Source organism: Hylobates moloch, unplaced genomic scaffold (assembly GCF_009828535.3).
Source record: "Hylobates moloch isolate HMO894 unplaced genomic scaffold, HMol_V3 SCAFFOLD_2, whole genome shotgun sequence".
Classification (NCBI taxonomy): Eukaryota; Metazoa; Chordata; class Mammalia; order Primates; family Hylobatidae; genus Hylobates; species Hylobates moloch.
Window position 1 is genome coordinate 69,130,469 of NW_026652277.1, and position 11,641 is coordinate 69,142,109.

The 11,641-nt window shown below is 40.0% G+C and overlaps 1 protein-coding gene across 1 annotated transcript; it reads right to left on the reverse strand.

The window, feature by feature from the left end:
- Positions 1-4,010: 4,010 nt before the first annotated feature.
- Positions 4,011-5,253, reverse strand: LOC116475298 (Krueppel-like factor 2). The gene has a single exon (XM_032754385.2). The coding sequence runs from the start codon at positions 5,242-5,244 to the stop codon at positions 4,156-4,158; it is 1,089 nt and encodes a 362-aa protein (XP_032610276.1). The 5' UTR covers positions 5,245-5,253; the 3' UTR covers positions 4,011-4,155.
- Between the last annotated feature and the right edge of the window lie 6,388 nt (positions 5,254-11,641).

Consider the following 11,641-nt stretch of genomic DNA (forward strand, 5'->3'; position numbering starts at 1 on the left):
GAGGACAGAATTGGATTTAAAATACAGTGGCCAGAAAAAAAAATGAGTCATTTGAGCCAAGTGCTGAAGGAGACTGGGGACAAGCCACACAGATCTGAGAGAAGGGAGTCTGCGACATGGGTAACAAGGGCAAAGGCTCAGCAATGGCAGTGTACCTGTGTATGTGCAAATAGTGGGAGCCCAGTGTAGCTGGAGCCCAGTGACAAGGAGAAAATAAGAGAAATGTCTGTAGGCATATGTGTCGTGGGAGAGAGGAAGGGGTTAGAAAATGGGCTGTGTCAATGTTTTTGTGTCGAATTTTCAAAGTAATGCTCAACTCAACTCAAATGATAATTTCCTGTATCACAATCAATAGAAGACTGCTAATTTCTAGGCAACTTTGGAAGTAAAATGGGATTTTAACATTTTCATGTTAAGAGTTTTTAAACAGATGGTTATTTGGTCAACCTGTAGCTCAGAATCCAGGTGCTATTTTTAAATAGACAAGAAGGTGCTGTTTGAACAAAACCTTTAAGCTCCAATCATTTTGACAAAGCCAGGTAAGCCAGAGTTTATATTCAGGACCAAACCTATTCTCTTTGAAGCTGAGGATGGCGTCCTCAATCTGTGCAATTTTCTGGATGTGGTTGATATAAAATGAAGCAAGAATGTACCTTAATGGCATAGTCAATACTCTGAATAAAATAAATGCTTTCCAGTTATCATTAGAAAAACTTTATTTTCAGTCCTTGGGTACTGATTCAGGACTTTTAATATACAATTAGAATGTTTCATTGTTAAAGTGGCTATTCCTAATTAATATAATTGTTACAGAACAAAGGTTGCATTTTAAATATGTATTCGAATTACTTATAATATCTTGAGAATTGAAATATCATTGAGGCAAACAGAAGCAAGGAGGATCTTTCCTCAGCTATAAAACCTGAGAAAGATGGGTGTGCAGTGGAAGTACTTTTGAGAGGCCTATGTACCTCATTGTTTTCATGTTTTTTCCCATAAGAAAGTTTTTCAGTGATCCTGTACCTTATGAAGATTTTTTGAAGTATCATGGGAGTTATCTCACTCCAAATTTCACTCTGGATGATTTTGATGATTATGAATATGTTCAGTATAAAGTTGGAAAAAGACGTGAAAAGGACACACAATAACTTGCACATGGTAACATTTTCTTTTTTGGAGAAAGGCAATAGAGGTACGCACAGTACTAGTATGAGGAAGAGGGCAGCCTGCCCATTTTGTGAAATATATCTCAGACCCTACGTCCAGTATTAATTCATATCATTAAGCCCTCATTATTTCTCACCAAGGTTATTTTACTAACATTCTACCTGAACAGCCTCCATTTCTATTTCTTGCATTCCTTTAATCCACCCTTTACATCACCATGGAATTCTAATAATAGAATATTTCTTCAGAATCCTGCAAAGACTCATGAGTGGCTCCAGAACAAATTCTGGACTCTAGCTTCAAAATCCCAACCTTCCTAACCTGGCACAACCCTCTTTTTCCAAGCTAGTTTCCCACTAACTGGATGCCTGCCTTAACCCCTATCTTGTAGTAGTTCTGATTAATTTTCTTAGCTAGTAAATTTGTCATATGCCTAAGATTAGTTGATCTTCTACATTCGAGACCACATTAATAATTTGTGGGGCCTAGTGAAAATCAAAATGAGTTATTTCACCTAAGACAATAGCCTCCAGTTCCATCCATCTTGCTGCAAATGACACGATTTTATCCTTTTTATAGCCAAATAGTATTCCATTGTATATTATACTACATTTTCTTTATCCAATCCTCCACTGATGGACAATTAGGTTGATTTCATATCATGCGCCACTGTGAATAGTGCTGTGATAAACATTCGAGTGCAGGTATTGTTTTACATAATGATTTATTTTCCTTTGGGTAAATATTAAGGAATTGGCTGGAGGGAATTAGGGATGGAAGTAGGGCAAGAGAGATGAGAGACGGTTTACATTCTTGCAGCCCTAAAATCATATAACCTAGTCATATTTATTTTGTACGAATAACAAGTCCTCTAGGAAAATCTGTTAGATGTTACATTACCATAGTAGACTCAAAATGTTCACACCTTGATATTTCATTGAAGGCAAAGATGCAATAGCAATTGCAGCATGGGTGTTGGTATGGGTCCAGAGCTTTGCAAGACAACAATAGAGTTTCTTAAGTAAAATAAGCTTTACATACTTATCTCTGAAAAGATGGATATGCTAAAGATCAGGTACTCTAGATTTTTGCTGCTTCGAACAACAGTTTAAATTTTCTAATAGTTTTTCTTATAAAGGTCCATCTTGTTATATAATACAGAATGTCTGGCTATTTAACTTCTACAAAAATGATCTCAATCTATCTTACATTACAGTTTTACTTTGTTGTAGGAATCTGATTTATAAATAACTAGACAGAAGGAAGAATAGAAAGCAATAGGGAAGGAAGAATGAAATAAGTCTAGTAAGAGGCAAAGAGTGTCTGCTAAAAAGATGTGTCTGGGAATAACTCACCTGGAAAGATTGGATATCAAAAGGCAACATTTTTCTTCCCAGTGCTATTGTTCTGATGAGCTTACACATGTATGCACAGTGTTGTCATGCTTAAAAAATTCTTTCTTCTGGCCAGATGCAGTGGCTCAGGCTTGCAATCCCAGCACTTTGGGAGGCCGGGATGGGTGGATGGCTTGAGGGCAGGAGTTCGGGACCAGTCTGGCCAACATGGCGAAACTCTGTCTCTAATAAAAATACAAAAAATAATAATTAAAAAAACAGACAAGCATTGTGGTGCATGCCTGTAGTCCCAGCTACTTAGCTCCTCAGAAGGCTGACCTACTAGAATCACTTGAACCTGGAAGGCAGAGTTTGCAGTGAGCTGAGATAACGTTACTGCACTCCAGCCTGGGTGATAGAGTGAGACTATATATACATATATATGTATATATACATATGTGTGTGTATATATACACATATATGTGTGTGTGTATATATGTGTGTGTGTGTATATATATATATATATATTCTTGTAGTTCCCCTTAAGTAAAAACAGCCCAAAGGAAAATATTTTGTAGATGTTTATAAAAAATTTTAGATCTACATAGAAAAGTAGCAAACGCTCCATCAGGAACATGGGTCCTGGGTTCATTTTACATACCAGAAGCAAATTTAGCCACAACTCTGCATCTTTGAAAATGATAAGAAGGTTGATGTGAATTTCTGTATTTTCTTCAAAAAGTTATTTCATGGATTAGTTAGCCGAAGTTATTGGAGTGTTTTGAGCATCCAATATGGATTATATATATATAAACGCAGGTTATAATGAGGGTAGGCAGAAGATTGGTTTACAGCATGATAAGAAAATTAATGAATCCAGCAGAAGCAACCCATTATGCAGAGGCATCCAGGAGGAGTCAAAAGAAACTGTTTCTTCCTATTTGCAAAATGACCTTGAAAATTCATTACTTGACCTCACTGTTTGCATCAATAAATTTGGCTGTATTTGGAAAGAGTCTGAGGGAAATGAGGCATGACCAGACTACCAGCAGTGTTTACAAGGCCTGCAACAGTAGGGCGAATGTTTTCATTATATGGAGGGTCTGCGTTGTGCCATAGTATAATTAGGTTTGGTGTGGTTTCATTTGCTTTTTTTTTTTTAAAGATGTAAAACTTTTTAATTAAAAAAAAAAACAACCCAGCAAAATCTTATAAAAATGAACCAGGTAGCCCAAAAATGCCCACAGTATTGTACAGTAATACAATATTTGTCACAGTCACTATATACAATATTATAAAAAATGCCGCAGACAGTACAAATTAAGGCCCTTATTTCTCACAAGGCAACACAAGCCTCGATTCTCTAGTGTAGACCCGGTGGGAGAGAAGATGCCACTTAAACTATTGCACCATTTTGAAAAACAAAACTCGTCAAGGAGGATCGTGGTCTTTTCCCACCGGGCCTTCAGTCACAGACGGGGGCTGGGGTGGTGGTGGCGTCGTCGTCGTCGTCATCGAGGGAGACCCTCTGTAGCCACGCTGTGCCCGGCCCGGTTCTCTGGGTCCAATAAATACCAGTCACAGTTTGGGAGGGGGCCGCGCCCGGCGCGTGGGACCCGCCACGGCCGCGCGCAGATGGGCGGGGGTGTCCCGGCTACATGTGCCGTTTCATGTGCAGCGCCAGGTGGTCGGAGCGCGAGAAGGCACGATCGCACAGATGGCACTGGAATGGCCGGTGGCCCGTGTGCTTGCGGTGGTGGCGCGTGAGCTCGTCTGAGCGCGCAAACTTCCAGCCACAGCCGTCCCAGTTGCAGTGGTAGGGCTTCTCACCTGTGCGCGTGCGCAGATGCGCCTTCAGATGCGAACTCTTGGTGTAGGTGTTGCCGCAGCCCGCATAGCTGCAGGTGTGAGTGGCGGTGCGTTTGCGGGGCCAGGAGCGGCGGCCGCGCTTTGGCTTGGCCTCCAGCAGCTCCAGCGGGGAGGCAGGCGGCGTGAGGAGACCGCGGGCGGCGGGGGGCGCCAGGCCCAGGGCTGCCGCGGCGGCGGCCGCGTCGTCGAAGAGACCGAAGGCTGGGGGCGCAGGCGGCGCGTAATGCAGCCCAGGCCCGGGCGCGCCGAAGCCAGGGCCACCGAAAGGCCGCGGGAAGGAGGTGCGCGGGCCGGGCACGGGCAGGCGCGCGGGGCCGTCGGGGCTGAGAGGCGGGGTGTCGGGCGGCGGCGGGGGGTGGCCCCCGGGACCTCGCCTGCACGAAGCCGCCGGGCCCGGGGCGCCCTCGCGCTTGAGGCCGCGCGGTCCACGGGTCAGCCCGGGGGCGCAGCCGTAGCCGCCGCCGCCGTCCGCTTCGGGGGGCTCGGCCTTGACGAGGCGGCCGGGCGGCGCCAGCAGAAAGCGGCCATGCAGTGCGGGCCCCGGAGGCGCGTCCAGCTGGGGTCGCACCAGCTCAGACACCAGGCCACCCGCGGGGGCGCTGTAGGGCGGGGGCGCGCCGGGTTCGGGGTAATAGGACGCAGGCGGCGGGGGCGGGGGCGGCGGCGGCGGCGGCGGCGACGGCGACTCCGGGGCGGCCTCGGCGCCCAGCCCGTCCAGCCCCATGGACAGGATGAAGTCCAGCACGCTGTTTAGGTCGTCGTCGGTGCCGCTGGTCTCGGGCTCGGCGCGCGGCCAGCGCTCCTGCAGGCCGCGCTCGCGGCACGGGCTGGCGAAAGTGGAGAAGGACGGCAGGATGGGTTCACTCAGCGCCATGGCCGGGACCCGGGGTGGAAGGACGCGGACGGGGGACACCGGTGGGTGGCTGCCCGAGGCCGGGCTGGTCGGGGCGCGGGCGGGCGGGGAAGGCTCTGTGTGATTTCATTTTCAATTAAAGTGATCAGCTTAATTCACTTTTCTTCTAGTTACTAACAAGGTAAATTTGATAATATTTCAGGCTTATTAAGGATGTATCTTTGTAACTCTTTAGGGCATAGTTTTATTTCTTCTGGTTTCTAAATGTGAATATAGTTCTTGCCTTGCTCTAGATAAGCAAACACACGCAAGTTAACCAGTATCAAGTAAAAACCTATTGGGTGTCAGGAAAAGAGAGGAAAATCAAGTGGAAATACTTAGAGACAGATTGTAGACAGCCATGGGGTTATACCCTGGAGTTCTGATTTTACTATTTAGATGATGGGTAAACAAGCAAGTACATAGACTAGTCAGAAATATGATTTCTAAAAAGTCATTCTATTAGTAATACATGAGAAAATTGTCCTATCCACAAATATCCCTGTAACAGTGGTCCCCAACCTTTTTGGCACCAGGGACCAGGTTTGTGAAGACAATTTTTTCCAGGATGGGAGGGTGGGGGTGGAGGGAGATGGTTTCAGGATGAAATTGTTTCACCTCAGATTATCAGGGATTAGATTCTCATAAGGAACAGACAGCCTAGATCCCTGACATGCGTAGTTCGCAATAAGGTTTGTGCTCCTATGAGAATCTAATGCTGCCACTGATCTGACACGAGTGACAGAAGGTGGAGCTTAGGTGGTAATGCCCTCCTGCTAACTGCTTACCTCCCGCTATGTGGCTCAGTTCCTAACGGACCACAGACCATTACTGGTCCTTGCCCAGGGGTTGGAAACCCCTGTCTTATAACATGGAAGTGAATGAGAAGACAACAGGTACATCTATGATCCATTCACTCACTTTGGCAAGTGGGGATGGAGAGAAGCAGGACACTTCTGGGCAAGAGGTTTGGAGAAGACAAGTGACTAGATGTGATCTTCTTATTAACGAGCTAATGACAGATCTGGCAAACAAACCAAATAGTTTTTGCTAAGAGGTGTGTCATTAATTTATGGAATGCTTTTAAAAGTATATGCCTAGTTATCTAGAATTGCTTAGAGTAAACATGCCTGGAAATTGCTTAGAGTAAACATGCCTGGAATCTGTGTGATATGGTTTGGCTCTGTGTCCCTACCCAAATCTCACCTAGAATTGTAATCCCACATGTCGAGGGAGGGAGATAACTGGAACATGGGGGTGGTTTTCTCCATGCTGTTCTCGTGATAATGAGTGAGTTCTCATGAGATCTGATGGTTTTATGAGGGGCTCTTCCACCTTTGCTTCCTTCTCATGCTCTCTAGCCTACTGCCATGTAAGACATACCTGCTTCCCCGTCCACCGTGAGTGTAAGTTTCCTGAGGCCTTTCCAGCCATGCAGAGCCGTGAGTCAATTAAACCTCTTTTCTTTATAAATTACCCAGTCTCAGGCAGTTCTTTATAGCAATGTGAGAACAGATTAATACACTATGGATTAATGGAGCGTAACTCTGGAAATGCCACATAAGGCATGCCATAATTTGTGTATAAAATGGAGATGTTTCACAGCCCAAATGTTTTCTTCTATAAATGAGATGACAAAACACGTTTTTTCGAAACTGCATCTGTTAACCTGAGCCATTGCATGCTTGGTGCTAGAAGAAAGGACCTAAATAGCTGTCATGAAAGTCCCAGAACTCTTGCTGCTTTGCCTGTACCTCATGAGTACTTGTATTCTTGAAAGTATTAGTAGAGGTTGATACTGGGGAAGATCTCTAAATCCTGTGCGTCTGATTTTATATGTTCCTTTATATGACCTCATGTAATATGAAATATTTATGAATACTCAGATTCCTACCAAAAAAGTAAAAAAAAATGTACAAAAATAAAACTTTCGACAGAATTGGAATTTAAAAAATAGAGAAAGACTTTAGCTGAGTAATTCCATCTGCCCTTAGTGCTCTCCAACTTTATTCCTCCATTACTTTCTTTTTATATCTACTTGCAGATAGTGGGATAAGGATAACAATTCCATTTTGAGACCTATAGTCATCTTAGGAAATTCATTGTACTAGGCAGTTGGGGAAAGGCGGGATGAGACAGAGATGGGGGGAGATCTCTATCAGCATTTTACGTGTTGTACCTGGTCAAAGAAAACCACATCTGTGGCCAGACACGGTGGCTTGGGCCTGTAATCCCAGCGCTTTGAAAGACCGAGGCAGGCAGATCATTTGAGGTTAGGAGTTCAAGACCAGCCTGGCCAACACAGTGAAACCCCATCTCTACTAAAAATACAAAAATTAGCCAGGTGCATTTGCCAGCCTCTGTAATCCCAGCTACTTGGGAGGCTGAGGCACAAGAATCGCTTGAACCCAGGAGGCAGAGGTGAGCCAAGATTGTACCATTGCAATCCAGCCTGGGCAACAGAGCAAGAATTCATCTAAAAAAAAAAAAGCAACATCTGATTATGTGATGTATTTAGATAATTTGATTGCTGGGGCTGAGAGTTTCCCTTGTCAGACCAGCAGAGCTTCATTATGTGAATACCTGCAGGAAACAAAGTGAGCTCTTCAAGGGCCATAGCTGAGAGGTAAAACCTACTCTCCTACTCGTCAAATATTAGGCAATACTGTGTACCACATGCATTGTCAGAGATGAAAGACTAAGTCTGAATAGATTTCTCCTTGCTCAAGAATAAGAAAAAAGAAAATGAAGGAGAATCCAGAGACAATAGGAAAAAGGATTTTATAACATCAAAGAAATCAAGCATTTTCAAAAAAAACTTAAAAGCATTTGTCTCTAAAAGTTGTTTACTAGAGGAATAAATCATTACTTGTTGTTCTAAGTAAAATTCAATAAGACATGGCCTGTGCAGAAGTAGAAAATAAAGTAATAGGCACATAATAGATAGGGGCCATAGTAATATATGGAATATGTACAAATGAAATATATAATATAGATGTGATACAATCTTATAGAAATAAGAAAATGCCTAACAATAAAAAAAAAGAAAATGCTTTAAGGAAATACGAAGTTCAATAACTGAATTAATACATTAAAGACATTAAAATAGTATGGTTGGTATTGAAGGAAATCAAATTATTGCTTAGTAGACAAAGCTAAAAAAGTTTCTTAGATATACAAGAATAAAAGTGATAAAGACAGCGACGAGAAAGATTAAGACATATAATAGCATATGGAATTAGTAGATCTTCCTAAGGAAGAAACCAGAACCAATTAAATAACTACTCCACCAAGTCAGACTCAACAGCTAAAAAAAAAAGAAAAAACTTACTTGTCTTTGTATAATATTTAATATAACGTGTATAATATTTAATAGAAAATGTAAGAAATTAGGTTTTACCTCAGCTAAATTGGTAATCATTAGTGAAACTAAGAGAAAGTTATCCTCGGCCTGGTGCAGTAGCTCACCCCTGTAATCCTAGCACTTTGGGAGGCTGAGGTGGGTGGATTGCTTGAGCCCAGGAACTTGAGACCAGCCTGGGCAACACAGTGAAGCACTGTCTCTACAAAAACAAAAATTTAGCTGGGCATGGTGATGCATGCCTGTAGTCCCAGCTACTCAGGAGGGTCAGGAGGGAGGATCACCTAAGCCAGGGAAGTCAAGGCTGCAGTAAGACCTGATTGCACAATTACACTCATGCTTGGGTGACAGAACAAAACCTTGTCTGTAAAAGGAAAAAAAAAAAAAGAAAGCAAAAGAAAAAGAAAAAAGGAATCTTTATGTGTACCCTTCCGAAAATACTAATCACAGATTTGCTGTAGTTGAGCAAAAGTGTAGCAAAAATTAACACCTTAATTAAAATCATTTTTATGTAATGAGGAAATAAGCAGTGATCTTTTTCCCCTTAACTTAGTTTTAAAATATCTAGATTTCCTATGTTTTTAATAGGTCAAATAGTTTTATACCAATGGAATTTAACACTCAATAGGAAAAAAATTAAAAATGATTCAAAAGATAAATGAGAGATAAATAAGCATGGAGCAAAACAATCCAATAAAATATATTACAAAATATATAATAAACAAAGTAATAATAAAAATGTGCAGTCCAACGGAACTGTGTGTAACATTGAATTAAAAGGTACACATTAACAAATCGGGTTGAAAAACAAAATTCAAATGCATTGTGCTGGTATAAGAGATATCTTTACGGTAAGGATATATAAAAATGATATAATAGTCATGAATCCATATATGACGGAAGTGAGTGTAAAACTATATGAACCAAAAAATACCAAAAAAAAGAAGATATGCATAAATATATATGTTTAAAAATCACATGAAGGAATATAACCTTAATAAGAGGTTACCATCTGTCTCTGGTAAAGTACATCTGATGAGCATATTTATTCACTTATATATGAAACAAAACACATAAATAGGTCTCCCAAGTTTCTGGAGTGAAAAGAAAAGCTCCACCAAGCCACCATTTTTTTCATAGAAAAAGTAAAATTATATAGACAGACAATATTTTAAAGAGAAATTTTATCATATATAAAAATAATTTTAACAAATTTATTTGTTAAATAAATTTTAAATAATTTTAACAAAAATCATTTTAACAAAAGCTGTATCTAGACATAAACACATAGATTTAAATAGTTTCTACATTAAAAGATAAAGGAGAAAATAAATGGACTAAAAATTTAATCTTAGAAATTAGGAAATGGCTTGATATGTGTGTGTGTGTGTGTGTGCGTGCACATATGCACACAGGTGCATATCAAACAAAAAGAAAGGATATAGAAACAGAATTTAATGTTACCTAGTCAAACAATCAATCAACATATTTTTTAAAATCATAAAATTTGTAATGAAATCTGAGATAATCATTAATGAGAAAAGTACTTTATAAATGAATCAATATCTGCATGATCTGTGTTTAAATGGGGGTAGATGAGTTTTGGGTGGAATAATTTGAGTTCAGCTACTCACAACAACATTCCAGATAAATTCAATATGAGATGTTTTTACAGACTAGCTTCATCTTTTGAACAAGCTAATATATTAATATCTGGTTGTTAAATGTTTTGGGATTTGCCCAGTTTAAAACAATAATTTACTACAGTACACATTTGCTTAATGTATTATTTATATGAATACTCATACCATATCACTATAGCTATAACAGAAAAATCTAGCTTTTTTGATGTCTTTCTCCTTACTGCAGAATATGAAATGTTTTTATTTCTAAAATTATCCATCAATTCACCTCTACTCTTACTAGTGGCCTCTCACATCTCTTATGCTTTTATTCTGCTAGTAATAAGCTTTTTGTCTTGCATCTCCAATTTTTTTCTTTCCTGCAATTTTATCTATAGTGTATCAGATTTCCTCTGTTCTTTAAAAAATATTTAACTCTGTCACCTGCTTTCTTTTCTTTCAAGAGAAGGGTATACTCAATGTCTCTATTACTTACTCCCCACCCTGCCTTGCCTTGGAGCACTTTGTAATTTTGAACCATAGGTAAATAAGAGGATAGATAGACACAGATAGATAGATAGGTAGATAGATAGATAGACAGTCTCTCTATATATGCATATGTCTCAGAGACTGTCTAGCTCAACTATGTTAGTATTTTAGTTTTACTCATTGTAAATAGATTCCCTTTTTGTGGTAGTCTTTTAAATATTTCTATCCATCTGCCTATCTATCATCTATCTATCTATCTATCATCTATCTATTATCTATCTATCTATGTCTAATCTCTATGCATCATCTAACATACAGATATGTAGGAGAATATGATGTAATGATAGTCAAGGAATAACATGTTGACGCTGCCTGAATGAGTTCCTAGTAACTTTTATAAATTTAATCTTAGTTGAAAATTTACATTTATTTGTACAATTCTTTCATTACTGTTTGTTTCAACCACTAGACTCATCTCTTTCTTGTATACCTAGCAAAATATATTATAAATTTCACACAGTAAAATCTCAATATGTATTGATGAATGAAAAATGCATTTATTGAATGAATCATTGGCCAACTTAGTCAAATGCATTTTAGATATGAAATAAGATGACAAAATAATTTAACAGATTTTGCAGTATGGAGGTATCTGGAGACTTTAGCCAGATCTGTTTCAGTGGTAAATGCAAAATTCTGCATTTTTCATATTTAATCACAAGTAAGCTTTTTTTTAGCAAACAAAATAACCACAAATTCAATTTTATTATGACAAGACAGAGTATGTGCCAGAATAATAGGGACTCTAAATTCACAAGTCTAGTGCTCTTTATTCATTGTGTCTTTATGGTAACTGGTACATATGTGGTTTTCAAATAACTATTTTATCTTTTTAACAAAGGGTAAT